The 18,821-nt window shown below is 34.6% G+C and overlaps 1 protein-coding gene and 1 long non-coding RNA gene across 3 annotated transcripts; one reads left to right on the top strand and one right to left on the bottom strand.

Moving 5' to 3' along the window:
- Positions 1 to 800: 800 nt before the first annotated feature.
- Positions 801 to 18,129, bottom strand: stmn3 (stathmin-like 3). 2 transcript variants are annotated; one of them, XM_015606889.3, is made up of 5 exons: positions 17,925 to 18,129; positions 6,399 to 6,494; positions 4,957 to 5,138; positions 3,687 to 3,878; positions 801 to 1,260 (listed from the first exon to the last, which is right to left on the bottom strand). In XM_015606889.3, the coding sequence occupies exons 1-5, from the start codon at positions 17,941 to 17,943 to the stop codon at positions 1,201 to 1,203; spliced, it is 549 nt and encodes a 182-aa protein (XP_015462375.1). In that variant the 5' UTR covers positions 17,944 to 18,129; the 3' UTR covers positions 801 to 1,200. The 2 variants fall into 2 exon arrangements, with proteins under 2 accessions (XP_015462375.1, XP_007253475.1); XM_007253413.4 differs by having other exon boundaries at positions 4,957 to 5,135; positions 17,925 to 18,127.
- On the top strand, positions 7,274 to 10,979 carry LOC125802263 (uncharacterized). The gene is made up of 5 exons (XR_007439289.1): positions 7,274 to 7,594; positions 8,699 to 8,762; positions 9,325 to 9,482; positions 9,577 to 9,672; positions 9,776 to 10,979. It is a non-coding gene; the product is annotated as an uncharacterized LOC125802263 (long non-coding RNA).
- Positions 18,130 to 18,821: the final 692 nt, after the last annotated feature.

The following is an 18,821-nucleotide window of genomic DNA, read 5'->3' as shown; positions in this document are numbered from 1 at the left end:
TATAGGTCTGAGTTGTATATACATGCTTCACATAAAACTGTTTCTCAGCCTCCATTGTCTGCAGTAGCTAGGTAAGAAAAGAAAATCCTCAGAAATATGAGTTGATCAGGAAAAGCTCTAAAGTCTATGTCAACCAGTGATTTCATGGCCTCGCCCACCTCAGCTTAGGACTGCCCACAGGGTAGCTAAGGAGGAGCTTACAGCTTTGTTTACACAGCTAGTTAATGTTAGCTGTTTTGTGTAAGTAACCCACGCATCTGCAGGGAGATAACATGCATTGATAATGTGCTACATCTTTATAACTAAGGCTGTATCTTTGAAAACACTTTGTCCTTTGAGTTTTAGAGCTGTAAAACTGACTGTTGGGGGAATGCAGGTAAGCGTTCTCTGCTGCAGTGCTGTTAGCCAATCAGAGGCAATGTGTTTGCATGTATGAATATTTATGAGCAAGAGCCAAAACCTGTCTTTCTTCAGAGACCACTAATTCAGTGATCTAAAGCAGAGCTAAACAGAAACACCTGAGCACTTTTTTGTTTCACCACAAACGGCTCACATGGCATTCATTCATACTAGAGACCACAACTAGACATTTTAAAATGAATGAAAAAATGATGGAATGAGATCTTTAAAAGCACAGATGCTATGCTATGGTGTACCGCATCACCAGACCTAATTTCTGAATTGACCACAATGTTTTTTTTTTGTTTCACTCTTCAATAGTGAATAAATCTCCATTTATTAATCTATTCTAATATTGATAAACGCATGCTTTTTAAATAAGAGTCAGAAATGACAGAGACCGTGTTTTATATGAAGCTGCTATGCTTCAAGTTTATTGTTCTGTAGTAATGGATCTTCAGCGTTCGGTTAATGGCCATATTGCTTTGGCACACTGAGAAAAACTGGCATTAGTCACCTATGAATTTTCATTCACTACCAATGTGAACAACAGTACTCCTGGATGTGCAGTGTTAATGTGAATATCAAGTTGAACGTTTGTGAAGTTCTAGGATATGCAGAGGTACATTATGAGATGTTATGATCTTGTTTTCTGTGGGAAATGATACTGGTACAGTAAGTGAGAATCAGATGACCTCTTAAGACAGAGTGGCTTTAAAAAGTGACATTTTTTCCAAACCCAAACTTGAAAAGTTGGGATGAGTAAGGAGGCAGGCTTTTCCCAAGTCTGTCTTTGTGTCCTTAGCCTGAGAGATCAGACTGTAGCTCCTTGTTCTTGCGCACCTCTGCAGCATGCAGCTCCTGGAGAGAAGACAAGTTAGAGATCACTGATTTATAGCTATTGACATTAATTCACACCACATATGCAGTATTTAATTCATTATTCATGATGCTCTTACTGTCTGATGTAGCTAATAGAGCTTTTGCACTCTGGTCTCAGGAGGAATTTGTACTGTACTTATGCAACTAAAAGACCATCTCAGGATTCATACAATACGTACTAAATGTAGATCTACCATCATTCATATACACAAATTACTTAAGCCTGAGCCGAAACATAACCCATACATCAGTATCAACCTTATTTAAAATATATGTAAACATTAACTTAACTTATACCTTAACCTAAACCTAAATTTAACCTACACCTCAGCCTAAACTTAAACGTAACCTACTACAACTCAACCTAAACCTAAATTTAACCTACACCTAAACCTAAACTTAAACTTAACCTACAACTCAACCTAAACTTAAACTTAACCTACCGCTCAACCTAAACTTAAACTTAACCTACAATTAAACCTCAACCTAACCTACTACACCTTAATCTAAACCTAACCTAAACCTTAATCTAAACCTAAACTTAACCTCAACCTAAGCCTAAAGTTAACATACTACAACTCAACCTAAACCTAACCTACTACACCTCAACCTAAATGTAGCCTACACCTTAATCTAAATGTTAACTTAACCTCAACCTAAGCCTAAAGTTAACATACTACAACTCAACCTAAACCTAACCTACTACACCTCAATCTAAACCTAACCTAAACCTTAATCTAAACCTAAACTTAACCTCAACCTAAGAATAAGGTTAACATACTACAACTCAACCTTAACCTAATCTACTACACCTCAACCTAAATGTAGCCTACACCTTAATTTAAACCTAAACTTAACCCACATATCCATCTAAACTTAACCTACACCTCAACCTAAATGTAGCCTACACCTTAATTTAAACCTAAACTTAACCCACATATCCATCTAAACTTAAGGTACACCTCAACCTAAATGTAGCCTACACCTTAATTTAAACCTAAACTTAACCCACATATCCATCTAAACTTAAGCTACACCTCAACCTAAATGTAGCCTACACCTTAATTTAAACCTAAACTTAACCCACATAGCCATCTAAACTTAACCTACACCTCAACCTAAGCCTAAATTTAACCTACTACAAGTTAACCTAAAATTAACCTACATATTAATCTAAACCTAAACTTAACCTACATCTCAACCTAAACTTAGCCTACACCTTAATCCAAACTTAACCTACACCTAAACCAAAAACTAAACTCAGCCTTCAGTCCAACTTAAACATAAATTTAACCTACTACACCCCAATGTAATCCTAAACTTAATCTACTACAAATTAACCTAAAATAACCTAAACCTTAATCTAAACCTAAACTTAACCCACATAGCCTTCTAAACTTAACCTACACCTCAACCTAAGCCTAAATTTAACCTACTACACCTCAATGTAATCCTAAACTTAATCTACTACAAATTAACCTAAAATTAACCTACACCTAAACCAAAAACTAAACTCAGCCTTCAGTCCAAATAAAACGTAAATTTAACATACTACACCCCAATGTAATCCTAAACTTAATCTACTACAAATTAACCTAAAATAACCTAAACCTTAATCTTAACCTAAATTTAACATACACCTCAACCTAAACTTAACCTACACCTTACCCAAAACTAAACTCAGCCTTCAATCCAACTTAAACATAAATTTAACCTACTACAACTCAACCTAAACCTAACCTATACTACACCTAAATCTAACATGACCTATGCATTAAACAACCCTAAATGTAACCTATTACATCTGAATGTAATTTTTAAAAATAATTTATTCAATATTTTCCTGTTTTCTCCTAAATTTGAAAGGCCAATCATCTAGTTAGTATGAAATCATATGCCCCAGCAGGAGGTTGAAGTCAGCCACCATCTCTTGTACAAATGGGCAGCCAGCACACAAGTATTGGAACCCCAGCTCTGATACACTATCTACCCTCCCAGAGAGTGCATGGCCAATTGTGCTCTCTCTGACTCTGGCTGCTGAAGGCAGAACAGCATGACCTTGGATTCAAGCCAGTGATTTTCAGATCATTGTGACAGTGTCTTAGTTTGCTGGACCAGGCAGATTCCTCACTTGAATGTAATTTGAACCTGAACATACACTTTATTTAACCCTTATACTAACCCCTAACCTTAACCCATGGTTTAATGTCAAATTCTTTCTGTTTCTGCAAGAGATTCTGTCCAATATGTTTCATTCATCTGCATAATTCCCAATATCATTATGTACATATGAATTTTGTAAGGTCTTGTTGGCTGTTGATCCTGAATCTTATTAGTGGTAAAGACATGTGTAGAAGACATAATGTAGATAATAAAGCACAGACAAAAACGAGAGAAAGTTCTACCTTTTCTTTCAGACGCTGCTTAAGAGCACTGATACGGGCCGTACGGTTCTCAGTGCTCACTTCCATTTTGTGATTCAGCTTCTCCTCTGCCATCTTGCTGTAGTTGTTATTGACCTCCTGGGCTTTGTTCAGAACCTCTCTCTCATGCTCCCGCTTCTCAGCCAGCTGCTTCAGGACCTGCTTCTCCTGAATCTGAGTCCAGAGGTTGAGAGAGAAATAGGTCAGACAGGTAGAAGCAGGAGAAACTATAATGGAAATTTGTGGCTTTAAAAATGTAGGAGAACCACTAAACCTACTGTTAAACCTACTTCCCAACTTTTCTTATTACAACTTATTTTAATCTCCTGTCTACTCACTTAAACAATGAATATGAATCACACACACCTCACACCATGAGTCTCCCAATATAATATTATCACTATATATTGCCCACGATAACGATGATATCACAATACTGTGATTCTGTGACACTCAGTATATTACAAGACAATACTCTAGAATACTTCACAGCATCTGAGTTACTGAAGAGGATAACATATTCTTAAATAATTAAATACCAGGAATTATGGTTTCAGTTTCACATAATTTACAGCCAATATTTATTATAGCACCACTATGTGAAGGTAATGGTAATGGTAGTGTAACATTTAGCAGTTTAATGTTCTGGCTTTATCAAGCTAAATTCCAAAATAGAAGATTGGGGGTAAAACTTAATAATTATTATTTTTTTCATTCAGTATTGTAAAGAAGAAATGGGTTTTTATCCAATTTTTAAATTGTCTAGTTTTTCATTTCAGCCTTTCGTAAACTAAATTTCGAGAAAAATAAAAGTTGAATCTTCCATCACTTTTCAGATTTGTCCTTTTTTGTATCTTTGTAATACAAATCTGATGGTTTAATCCAACTTGCAAAATGCATAAAATGAAAGATTCATTTTTTTTTCTTTTTTCCTAAAATTACTATTGTGTGGGGCAGAGATGAAAAAACTAAAATTGGAAACATGGGTGAAACATGGATTTCTTGTACACTGCACTACTTAAAAAAAAAAAAAAAAAAAAGAGTTTTTACATTAAATTTTCTATTTTTGTATTTAGCCTCAAACGGTCAGAAAATTAAACGAATAAACTTTACACTGACCACTAATGAAGCAGTAACTTTAGTTAGTCAAATTGGGGCCGAGTCTTGGTTACCTAGGGTTTTATGTTTTAATTAAAATATCCATATTTGTATTGTGATATTGATGTTTCATCCCACCCCTACTTCTCCTCACCCTTCTCCTCTCCTCTGCGGCCTCCAGTTTCTTCTGCAGTTCTCCCAGTGTGGGCTCCTTCTTGTGGGCTCCTAGAGCCAAAGTCTGGGGCCGGTCTGGTGACAGATCAGTGGGGCTCTTCAGGATGACCTCAAAGGCCTGACCAGAGGTTCGCTTGTTCAATGACTTCACCTCCATGTCTGCTGAGAAAGAACCAATCAATTAAAAAATATGCTGAAATGTGAATAAAAAATAGATATTAAATGTTAGTATGCTGTGCAGGTTTATATGACATGTCATGTTATTAGCAGTACATTTTATGGTGGCGATGTTCATGGTTCCAGGCTTATGTTCTTTACTTGTCTTACTTAGTCTGAAAAAACTCTAAGTAACTCAACCAGCTTACAGTGATTAATAAAAAAACAAATTTCAAGCTAAAGAATGTGAAAAATGAATATGTATCATAAAAATGAAAAAAAAAAAAAATATATATATATGTATCATATGCAAATTGATATAAAAACCTTTACAAATAAATACATTATTCTAAACTAACAAATAAATACATAGAACATTAAGAGTAAAGTTATAATATCCAAATACCTTGTGTTTCAAAACTATTAAACAAATGTTGCAGCAAAAATGGTTCTAAATAGATGGCTCTAAATGGTTCTAATTATTTTCTTTATCATTTTATTACTTGTTTTTCTAAAAAATAAATTAATAAATAAATAACCTCTTAAACTGTGGTTTATAACATTTCATTTATACTGTGCTTTTGCTATTATTAATAAGGATAATTATTTACGTAATTAACGTGACAATTCAAATCTTTACAAAAACTAATTTTTTTAAAAAAGAGGAAACTAATAGGACAATCAGCAAGTGCTTATTGCTTATCTTGTTTATATGTAACATTCTCCTAATGTAACACTCTTTGGGTTGAAGATCATGTTAATTTAAATGGTGCAGCTCAAATGAATGACAACGTTTATTATAAACTCAAGGACAAGCAAAGAAAACGGTATTTTCTATGAATCTAAATACATAGAGAAATATAATGATGTGCTGTAATTGGTAGAACAAGTAAGTTGGAGTCTTTTAATGAACCCTCCTTGCCCCAGTAAAATATAGATATTGTTGATGTTTGCCAGTCAAATCAGTTACTGTATACCTTGAAAGCATCACTCAAAAAAACATTTATTGCACTTAATATGATAAATCAATGATTTAAATATACTGTAGTTATCTTTCTTATTGTGTCTCTAAATGAACTGTTAAAGGTTTATGGGCTCTCTGTATGTATTAAAGACATTGTTGAAATCTCCAGCAGCAGCACAGCTGGGCTTTAGGGAGACTCGGCCTGATTTATTCTGTTAAGTAAGCAAGAGCTCTACATTAAGTCAGTGTACCGTTAGGCACTCTGCAACACTGCTGTAACACCCAGTGAAATTTTTACGTACCATCAAAAATGCAGAGGGTTTGGGGATGAGGCTTGGGGTGCAGACAGGAGCAGATGAAAGACAGGACTGACATCTCCATCAGTTTCTCAGAGTAGGCTGGAAGAAAAAAAAGAAATCACAGAGGTTAAGCTTTCAAAAGCTGAGAACTGAAAAAAAAAAACAAAAAAAAAAAACAAAACATTAAACACACTTAAAAACAAAGGTGGTAAAATATTCTCAGGAAAACCCACATTTGGCTTCAACATTATTTTCATCTGTTATACCTGTAACAGCATTTTTTTTGTGTAGTTCTTAAAATCCTAATAATAATCTTAATAAAAAAACACCAAATCAAAACACACTTATATTTAATTTACTGGTCGTGTTAAAGGTCTGTATTCTACTGATTTGGTAGAAGTGAACCTCATTCATCAAAAGGAATAAAAAATCTAATAAATGTTTTTTTGGTTGTTTTTGGTCCATTTGACCCCTTTTGGTAGCTTAACAAAGTGTTGAAAGAAAGTTAAGTACTGGTATCTGTGAAAAACTCCTTATCTGGTTAGTATGCATTTATATACTCCATAACACATTTAAATTACACTCAGCAGAAGTATTTTTTATACAAAAGGCACAAAAGTGTTTATTAAAACATCTCCAAAACTGTTGTCATGGAATCTAATATTATTATGGTGTGCACTGCTCATCTACTGTGTATTGTTGTTGGATTATATTATACTTTTATTCTTCCTGCTATTCAAATATAGACTAATGCATAATCCTAGTGACTGACACATTGGCTGACTGACAAAACCTGACTCTAATGGTCTAATTACAGCCTCTGTAGGAGCAGTAATGTAATAAACCAATAAACCCATAAACCATAAATAGCAGCACACTGTAAAAAATGCAACTACATTTTGTTCACCTGACCTGGTAATTTGAGTTACTGAAACAAGGAAATCTAAGTTACTAGGCATTTACAAACAAAACCATGTCAGACCAACACATTCCAGCTTGGTATTGTGCAAAATGGGTTATTTACGTTGCCTGAACAGGCAATTTTATGTTACATGATGCTGCTTAGTTAATTGAGAGTTTGCACATGCGCACTAAGGCACAAGAAAGAACGCGGGGTTTTCAAGTGCGGCACTGCAGGGGCTCTCAAGCGCAGCACAGCAGGGGCTGTGAACACTCCTCTCTCAGGCAGCTGCTTTAAGGTAAGCTAAGATATTTAAGATTTATTTTATTACTAGGTATTTTTGTAGATATGTGTTGTGTTTCTGTGAAATAATGTATTTCGGACATGTATTTTGCTTTAGATATATTGGCAGGCTCACTATCAGCTTAGTTAGAGAGTTAGCTAACGTAGCTAACTAGCAGTAGCTAACTAGCCCAGCTAGCAAACTGCTATCGCCGCATGGTTTTGGCACACAGTCTGAATTGAGTATTAAACATTCAACTAGCTAGCTAGGTATGTTAGCTTATGTTTCTGAAACAGTTGGTTAACATTCCAGTATTTGTTGGTTAGGCTAACCTAGGTATTAACTACCAGATAAATACACTAGATTACACTAATTAGCTAACCTAGGTTTGCCTCAGCTAAGAATTCCAGCCTGAAGAAAAGGCAGATAGTAACCTAGCAAGTTAGATAATTTTCTCTTTCCTCTGCCAGCTAACCTAACCTAGTTTAATTTAACCTATTTAGTCAGGTTACTGCTATATATATTTTTTTTAAATATCAGTACCAGTCATTGGGGAAAGAAGTTAGGTTCCGATTAAGCACTAATTTGGCCGGGTAAGTTAACTTACACAAAACATAATTTGAATTGCACTGCCTCTGTGCTGCTCAGTTCATAAATTTAATTCAAAGCATTGCCTTTTTTTTTTTTATGAAAGGACACCATTAATAAAACTTTACTCATATTTATCAAAACATGTTTAAACTATGCAAATATCAAAAATGATATTACGATACATTTGAGTAGTCAAGAATCTACTGAAAATAACAATTACTGAGTCGTCTCCTATAAATAATTTTATATTTAGGAGAATAAAGGTAGTTCAGACCACCAAGTATATTCAAGAAAGTCGCGCAGGAGTCTGTGATTTTAATGAGAATTTTTAAGTGTGGTGGTAAAATAACACTGTTTATCATAGTTAATTATATGTTATTAATGTATGATGGTGGGATATGATAGTATTCATTTAATGTTATCTATTGAGTCAGTTTTCTTCCAGTTATGTTTTAAATGGGTTGCAACTACTTGTATTTGTTAGTGCTTTAAATGTGAGATGTAATTGAGCTGTTTTCTCTTTTACAGTTTAACGGGGTTAGGAAGATTTTAGTGAATATGCACGCTGCCTGAAAAAGACTCAATGGAGTAGGTATGTACATAACTTAAATATTAATGTCAAAATTTAATGTGTACTTTCTATATACATGTATTTTAGATGATTTAAAGCAAATTCTGCCAGATGTGTAGCTGGGACTCTAACTACTAACTAATGCTTACTGATGCATATATACATTTATTAGGTAATGAGTTGGTGACACTGAGTTTATTGCCTTTCTAATCCTTTAAAACATTTGTTTTGGTTTCACACTTCAGTTCATACATAGCATATTAGTCCCACGGGAGTTACCAAATGGTTCATGATCATTTAAGGAATAATATGTTCTAAGATTGATTAAAATAAAATGTATATAAAAAATAATAATTTAAAATAATAGATAATTGAAATGGGTACATTTTAATATGAAAATGTTTATTGTTTTTTTATGGAGAGAGATTAGTCTCAAAACTCAAAAAGTGTAACTGATAATCCATAAGTTACATATAAATCACAAATAAATTTCACTGTTCACAAAAAAAAAAATACATTTCAGTTTGTGTCTCATGACCTACAATTTGTACAAATACTGTTTGTTTATGTTAATGCTCCACAGATCTGTGAGGAGTTTTTTCGAGTTACCAACAAAGACCTGCTAGAAACTTTCAGAGCTGCCATGGAAAAGAACACCACCAAACTACTGAGACTATACCGTGCCCGGAAGGGAGCTTTTGGGCATGATATGGAAGACCTATTGAAAAACTTGATGAAAAGGTCAGTGGTTTTGGAAAAAGTAACACATTCTGTTAAACTACACACATTTAGACCTAAACTTTATTCTAATTATCTGCTCATATCTTTGTTTAAGACATCTGATATTGTCGCCTATCGAAAGAGTGCTGTGCTGGAAGGATTGCCTTCGTTTTTGAGAGAAGATCCTGTAAAGTTGTTTTAGAAATGTTTGGTAAGTAACAGACATCAAGAAACATGCATGTGAGATGAGAAACTTTCAGTTTTACTTTTAGGTTTAATGCATTTTTGTTTGATACTCTGTGTCTTTCCAATAGGATACAGATCCAGAAGATGAACAGACCAAAGGGGTATCTGTTGGAGTACTTGTGGTTTTAGAGGACAATGTCTCTGCTGCAGGCTCATCAGCAAATGAACATTGCCATTGTGCTGGAGGAGACCATAGTTCTGGATGGACTCTGCGACACCCCTACAGGCTTGGCATACCTCTTTGGCCTTTTCTGTGCTCTAAACCTTTCTTATCCAACATTCTGAACTCCAAATTCAGATCCACTTTAATGTATAAATGCAGTGCTTGACATGTTGGTATACTGTATGATTTGTTGTGTTTAAATACATGCAGGTGTTGTTGCTAGTGTTGCAGGGTTCCGATTGGAAGCATTTTATCAAACGTGGCATCAGAGGTGTTGGATTTGATCCTTGTTAAAATGAAACTCTGACATATCTACATTATTGGCAAAATAGCTTTTTATGTTGCCCTACATTTTATCCTGAATCTCTTAAGTACATTTTGAATGCCATTCTCAAGATGTTTTTGGACCTTGGCTCAAGACAACAAATGACATGTACTTTTTTTTTTCCCAAAATAAATTTTATCTGCAAGCCAGTGAACATGGTCACAGTAGTGAACTCCAGGATTTTTAGGTTTGAATTCCAAGATGTCTTTTTTTTTTTAGGAAAAAAGAAATTGAGGTTTGATGTGCAGTGTTCAAGGTATTGTGCAATGCCTGTTTGCAAAGATGCTCCTCTAAATACACATTATTTTTGGTGAAAAATATTTTTGAATTTTAATAAGTGTATTTTGTTTGACAAAAATATGACTATGTAGAGGCAGTTTTATCTTTCCAGCACTCATTGACCCAAGTAAAAAATTAATATCCTTTTTATTCAGTGGTTTGTAAACCTTTATAAAGAACTTTATAAACAGTTTTAAGCTTTCTATATGTTTTTTTGTTTTTGTTTTTTGATAATTACAGGACTCTTATTTTTTCACTGTAGCATTATGCAGAGGCATGTGACTAGGTAAACAAATACGGCATACAAGGTTTTTACCCCTACTTCTTTAAATTGCTTTTTTTTTCTTCATGGTTAAATGAGGTTAGATGACACACTCAACCAACATTTTTAAGTGATAGTCTTCTTAATACGGTTCTCAATTTTGAATGCTGAGGGATTCCAATTCTTTGCATCTCTGTTATGCTATTTGCAAGTAACTGGTTGGAATAAAGTAATATTAATTAATATTTGATTGTCTTTTCTATGTACTTAATGTTTTAATGTAGTATTAAATGCAGGATGCTTGTTATATAGGAAAGATGTACTGGTTGAGTGAACAGTTGGCTAAACCAAATATCTTTAATAAAGACAACAAAAAAATCCTAATGCATCATGTTGCCTTAAAATATTCAGTTCGTTCAACATCTTTTTTTTTTTTTTTAGAAGTTAAGATTTTGCGTTCTGCTTATCAGTAATTCTTTGTATAACAAACACAAAAACAATCACACGCTCAACAGAAATATTGTAGTTCTCCTAACATTAAGATTGTAATAGCTTGAACAGAATAATCAGATCTATGTCGACAAGCAAATATAAGTTGGCTAAACAGATAATTCTCTATAAAAATGACAAACAGCACAGTTGTTGACAGAACTAAAAAATCTTGATGCATCATGTTGCCGTAAAATTTTGAGTTTTCTCAACAATTTATTTTTTACAGTGCAGTGTTCAGTGTTTGTTTTAGCCCTGTAGAATAACAGCACACACTGTGCTAGCTAACATTTCTGAAGAACATGAGGTCCTTTATTGACACTTCTCTCTGGATCAGAGCCCATACTGGTAGCCCATTTATAATGTGAGATTCTGATTCTTCGTCTAACTTAAATTTTCCTACCCATCGGTTCTGCCTCTATTGTTGTTCCACCGCCGGCTAAAAAAAAGAGATTTTAATTGGTTCTGTTGTGAAGTTTGACTGTCTTCTTGTGTTGTTCCTGTAGTTCAGTCTACCTTAACAGAATAACATGTTGCTGTTGAGAACGTGTAGGGCCCTATTTTAGTGATCTATAGCCAACCATGCACCTTGCTATCGTAACGACAGGAAAAGTACAATTTGCATGACTCTCAGCAGAGGAAACTCATTAACAGGAACAGATACGCACTTTGGGTTTGTGCCAGGGGCATCACTAGACCTTTTTTAGGGTGGCTCAATTACCCCTAAACCTCCTAGATCCTAGAACCGCCTAGAACTGGTTTGTACACTGTTGCGTGTCCATATGTGTGAAACAAGCAGGGGTGTGTGCGCATTGGGGATGTACTGATTGACAATTTACCCTCAAGATAGCAATAGACATCTGACTGTTGACATCTGTCTAGGTTCTGTTTCCAAGATAGCAATACACCAGACATTTACTTGCCACACCTTGATTTCTAGATCACCATGCCCATCAGCGTAGATATATTTAGAAGCACTATTGCTATTGAGACAGATTTTTTCACTATATTTTCAACTGTACTTGTAATTTAATAATTACTTTTTTAAATAGATTAAAGTTATTGTATTTTTGTAACACTGTTACATGTAACATGTACCCCATTATTATCCAAACCTGTTAATGTTATTAAATAAGGTGTGATAATGATGAAGGCAGTATTCCTCCTAACTGGTGCAGAATTGGATTTGATGGAGAGAGCGATGCTGAGTGTTTGTGTGTGTGAGTGTGTGTGTGTGTGTGTGTGGACAGTAAAAGGAAGGACTGGACACTGCCCTTATCTATTATTCACTTCTATTCTGCTTTTTCTTGTCCACTCAAACCATCTCCAAAAAGAAATGGTTCACGTGGTTCACTTTATTAAATGTGCTGCAGCCCTCTTTCAAAAACTGGCAACCATGTGATTCAGTATCAGAGATTTCAGCTTCCTGAAGTTTTATATCAGGAATGATATAACGTTGGGTTTCTGTCACCAGGCTGGAGCAGACTGACTACATCTTACAGTGTCACAGCCGAAGCAGCCAATCAGAACGCTCTGAAACCTAACATGACTCAACTCATACATTATTGACTGTCTCCTGACTAGCTAGGCCATAAACATGTGTGTGTGTGTGTGTGTGTGTGTGTGTGTATGTAGGTGTGGATCTGTTCTAGGAGGCCATTTAAGAGGCTTATCTTCTTACCACAGTGGCAAAATCATTGTTCTTCTCCTAAATGTCTGCTTTTCTTAAATTATCTTATTTTTACTTTTTTATTTACTGTTCTTTCAAATGCGTTTCTTAGGAATGAACTGTTATAAGCCATTTTTTGATCATTTCTATTGGTCAATTGGTGACACTTTACAATAAGGTTACATTAATTAACAGTATTTACAACAAAATGTCTCAACAAATTATTAACTCTCATTAGTTAGGACATTATTAATCATTATGTATTTTAATTAATTTGGTTTATTACATAAGCATACATGACATGTCATTCAATTAAATAAATGCTATATATTTTATTTCAGTAACCCGATTATTATGCAATTCAAACAATATACTTGATGTATTTTAAATAAATACACTCGTTATTATTGATTTAGAGTAATTACACTTTATTAAATGACTTTATAAACCTCAGCATTATGCATTTTAAATAAATAGGCTTCAGGGCTCAGAGTGGTCCAGCAGACTAAGGCACTGCCATTATGATCAGGAGTTTGCTGTTTCAAATCCTGTCCACTTCACATGTATCGGAGGAGGCATGTGCTTGTCTACCACCTTCTGATATTGGGGCATCACTAGTGATAGGGGGAGTCCTAATGAGTGGGTTCGGTAAATGGCCTTGTAAATTGGGGGGGAAATGGGATAAAAATAATTAAATGTAATATATTTGTTTTTTTTTTTACTTTTAGGCTTAATTACATGAATAAATACATCAAATAAAGTCTATTTGATAGGTTTGCGTACAAAATATCTTAAAAAAAAAGTAAATGAGAATTTCTCATGTAATAAAATTATATAAATCTTAAAAGTTAGGGTTAAATATTGCTGTGAGTGTATAACACTTTTAAGTAATATCTCAATTCATTATTTTTCACAATGTTCTTAAGCATTTATAATATGTATTATTATCTTAACTAGTGTCAATTAATAATTTGTTGAGACATTACTTAACCATTTGACAGTGTTTAATATTGTCAAAAGTACTGTTAATTGATGTACCCTTATTGTAAATTGTTACCAGTTTAATTAATTAATAAATTAAATCATTAATTTCTGAAACAATGTAAAGAATACCAAGAACCAGATTAAAACTAAAACATGTGTCAAAAAAGCAGCATAAAAAGCAGCATAAATGGAGACATACTGTAATGCACATCCATTACGAGTCTCAGGAGTCTCGATACAGCGCACGGGTCAGCTGAGAGAAGACTGCTTTATTTATCAGCATCAGTTTGTAGGTGACTTTGCAGAACAGATGAGACTGCAAAGATAACTCAAGCGCAAACACTGCTATAATCTACCCTTGCACTTTGCACAGTAATTCACTAAAAGCAAGTTAGCATGAATCCTAATAAAACATTAAATCATTGCAGTATTAAAGATGTAACTGCGAAGTCATTTTGAAGCATTTCTATTGGTCCATTTATTGTGAAATAGTGTCAAAAAATGTATGCATAACACTATAAAGTTATCGGAAAGCAGTGTGTAAGACTGGTGGAGGAGAACATGCCAAGATCCATGAAAACCAAACCTGGTTTGGTGATTAAAAACCAAACCAGGGTTATTCCACCAAATGTTGATTTCTGAATTCTTATAACTTTATAAATATGAACTTGTTTTCTTTGCATTATTTGAGGTCTGAAAGCTCTGCATCTTTTTTTTTTTTTGTTATTTTAGCCATTTCTCTATTTTCTGCAAATTAATGCTCTAAATGACAATATATTTATTTGGAAACTGGGAGAAATATTGTCTGTAGTTTTTAGAATAAAACAACAATGTTCATTTTACTCGAACATAAACCTATAAATAGCAAAATCAGAGAAACTGATTCAAAAACTGAAGTGATCTCTTAATTGTATTTGTTGCAGTCAAGATTAACATGTTTTTTTAGTAGAGATTATGTTAACACAATCAATAACTTGCTGCTCAATTATTTACCTGTTTATAACAATTGATCTATGTGGTGTTCATTTGACTTTATGCCATATATTAATCATTTCTATACATGGTTTTGACTTGAGTAGGGTGCAATCTCCATTGTGAAAATGAGTCTTGCTTGGTTTTCATCCAAGATTTCTTCCTCCAGCTTTGAGGGCATTCTGCTATTCTCTTACATCTTATATTTACGGCATTTAGCTGATGCTTTTATCCAGAGCGACTTACAAGGTTATTCCTATTGCAGAGGAGGGCCAATGTAGTGTTAGGAGTCTTGCCCAAGGACAGCATTCAGTTACCCAGACCTGGAACTGAATTGAACCCCAGTCTCTCACAATGGAAGCTCACTGGCAGGTGGTGGTGTTATCCACTGCACCGCACCAACCCTTCAAAGCCTTTTTGTTAGCGATGATAGGTTGTAAAAAGCACTATTCAAAACAAATGCACTATACAGGGATTTCGTATTGTATGTGGTTCTTTTATATGCAGCATCACTTCAAATAACCTATTGGCTCACCTCTATTATTACGTGTGACGCCTCATTTCTTTGCGTTGCCTTTATTTAGGCCTGTTTGCATACCTGTAGAAGGCCAGTCCATGCCACACAGCACAAAAGAATGCACAGCAGAACTGTGTATATGTCTAATACAAAGACTGCAACTGTAGAATACACCTCCAAACTGGAATCTCATAACTGGAGACATAATAAGATTAAGAATAACTCAAGCTCAGACATTGCAACGATGTACCAATGCAATTATTTCTCTGATGTAATTGAAAGATAAAGCTGAGGAAATGTGTAGTACACTGAAAATATATATCTTAACCCTTACAGACCCTGTGTCAATTACAATTTACATCATATTATTTATTTTCTCAATTGTTTTGTTGCATAGAACACTAATTAAGGCCTGTTGTCCTACCAATCGGCTAATGCAACAGTAGCTTAGCCCCGCCCACTGCACTGGAAAAAGGAAAAAAAAAAAACAACAGAAAATCAGATATTAGGGTATTTCTGTGGTTTAGAACACTTTTTTTTATCATGTTTAGGAATAAAAATGTTACTTAATTTGATTTATTTTAATATATTTTATATAAAAATAAATTAAAATAGTAATATTATTAAAAGGGTTATAAAAGGGTTAATAAAACATTATATCATTGCTTTCACATTAAAAACCAAACTTTGGAGCATTTCCATTTGTCTGTTCATTAATAATTAATGCCAAAACATCTCCAAATAAGTAAAAAAGACAGTGTGAAAGATGTAGAGGCTTAATCATTTTGGAGCATTTATAATTCATCATAAAACAGACATAAAAAATATGATTTTATAGAGATTTAAGACTTTTGCTTGACACTAAGGTTTTGAAAATGTATTAAATTTGACTGTACAACAACTGTAAGCGCCACAGTTAACACAATAGAACCGAGAGCAATTCTAATACAAAAAAAAAATAATCTCATAACTGCAGACATAATATATCATAAGATTCCAGTTTTATGAGTTGCAGCTGCTGTGTGTGGCATTGCTAGAAAGACTGCATTTCATAAATGTGAGCAAACTAGTCTATTCTTTATCAGAATGCACACCCAAGCTAATGTTTTGTGATTTAGAATTTTTTATATTAAGTTTGGGAATACAAATGTTAATTAATTGGATTTATTTTAATTAATTAATTTATTTAATATTAGGATAGTAATATTAGAAATATTGTGTGCATTACAGACAGTAAAAAAACAACCTTCTTATGTTTTTTTCCATAACTGGAACATAATTCAGATCTAAAAGGGTTAATAAATCATTATATCATTGCTCTTGCATTAAAACCAAACTGGCAATTTTCCAGGAGAAGGAAAACCCTTAACTTTTAATGGGTATTAGCATAGAAGATGTAACTGCTAAGTCATTTTGGAGCATTTCCATTGGCCCGTTCATCGAGAAATAGTGCCAAAATATCTACAAATTTGCAACTTTACAGGTGCAGGAAAACATGATAAAAGAACATTTATAATTCATCATAAAACAGTGATAAAAAAAGATTTTTATTGGGTAAAAATGGAGATGTAAGACTTTAGATTGACACTAAGGTTTTGAAAATGTATTAAATTTGACCGTACAAAAACTAGAAGCCAGTGCATCTCTAATACAAAAAATAAAAACTGGAATCTCATAACTGCAGACATAATGACATAAAACTTAATAAGATTCCAGTTTTATGAGTTGCAGCTGCGGAATACTACTGTATATTCAGAGATGATTCTTCCTGGCAGGATGAGTGTGTGGGCGGCATTGCTAGAAAGACTGCATTTCATATATGTGAGCAAACTACTCTATTCTTTGTCAGAATGCACACCCAAGCTAACACACACACACACACACCTTGAAACTGCCACAGGAGGAGGCATCTGGGTTCCGTCCCAGAAAATTGCAACGCAAACATGCAGCCTGCCGCACTGCTACCCTCTAACTGAACCTGCTTGCGTTTTTTTTTTTTTTTTTAATGGCATAAAATCTGCAGTGGTGAGTGGGCATCAGCACTGACTGTCACGCCAAGGGCTTCTAGCTCACCAGGAGATAAAACACACACACGCATGCATGCATACGCACACTCTCAGTATGTACCAAACATGGTTAATAAGAAGCCTCATATTGTGTATAACCTAAACACCATATTCACCTTTTACACATTATTATTATTATTATTATTATTATTATTATTATATACATAATATACATTATGTTTTCAGTTTTAACTCATATGATGATAATAACACAGCCAAACTCTCCACATATTAAAGTAGCTCCGATCAACTGATACCAAGAATAAGTGACCAAGAACAGAGCTATGCTAGAATGATAAAAACAAAAGAGCATGCACCCATTTCACATCTATCTAAATACTGTACATCCTGCTGTTCTAATGCAGGCTAGAATGTAGTAGAACATTTTTCTCTTTAGAGCATCCTTTCTAGAAGCATCTGCCAAGCCCCCCCCCCGAGCAGCATAGCTATTGAATCTCAGCCCAGGAGAAAGAGGCTATTTTGGGCCTTACCTGATACAGTGCTTGCCATGCTGCAGCCGGTTGTGGTCAGATGAAGGACAGAAGAGAAAGAGAGATGAAAGGAGATGAATAGAGAGAATGAGAATAGAAGAAAATGCTGGAAATAAGGGAAAATGTGTCGGAGCTCAGGGCTGAGCTGTTGTTCTTTACTGGCTGGAAGATGATGATGGAGAGAGGTATGCAGCAGGAGGCAGAGGGAGGGAGGGAGGAAGGGAGGGAGGGAGGGAGACAGAGGGGTAGAGAAAGAGAGACAGAGTAAAAGAAAGAGAGAGAGAGAGATGTGTGAGGTGGGGGAGGTGGAATATAAAGGACTAGGGGAAGTAATTAGTGACAATACAATTGAATTTTGCTTAAGTTGTGTGTGACTGAAGACCAGCAGGAGAAGAAAAAATAAAAAATAATAAAACACACTAAAAAGGGAGGCAGTGCTGTTGTCTAGGAAACAAAGAGCAGATTTGCAGCTTATACCAGCTTATGCACACACAGTTTGAGAAAAAAGAAAATCAGGTGCATTTCCTGAGAGTGACATGATGAAATAAATATATTTCCCAGCAGAGGACAGGTAGTCACAAATCTGTCACTTCTTTTAAATGCTTTACTTTATACACCATTCGCCAAATTAAGCAAAAGCACGTTAACTTGTCGTCTTCTGAAGTATACAGTATGGTCCAGTTAGAGAAAATTTTGACAGGCCAAGGTCCGGACTGTCGCCATTTTATATACTATATACATATACTAAACATATATAAACATTTTGTGTATATTCCTCTACCTGTCTCTCTGTCGCTTTCTCGTTTTTCCGCCAGTTCTCGAGCTCCCTATCTCTTTATAGAGGCGTTTTTTCCCGACCGCGTCCCGACCAATTCACTAGCCGGGCAGCGGTCTGCA

The sequence above is a fragment of the Astyanax mexicanus genome, chromosome 5, assembly GCF_023375975.1.
Source record: "Astyanax mexicanus isolate ESR-SI-001 chromosome 5, AstMex3_surface, whole genome shotgun sequence".
Lineage (NCBI taxonomy): Eukaryota > Metazoa > Chordata > Actinopteri > Characiformes > Acestrorhamphidae > Astyanax > Astyanax mexicanus.
This window is presented reverse-complemented; position numbering and strand designations above follow the sequence as displayed.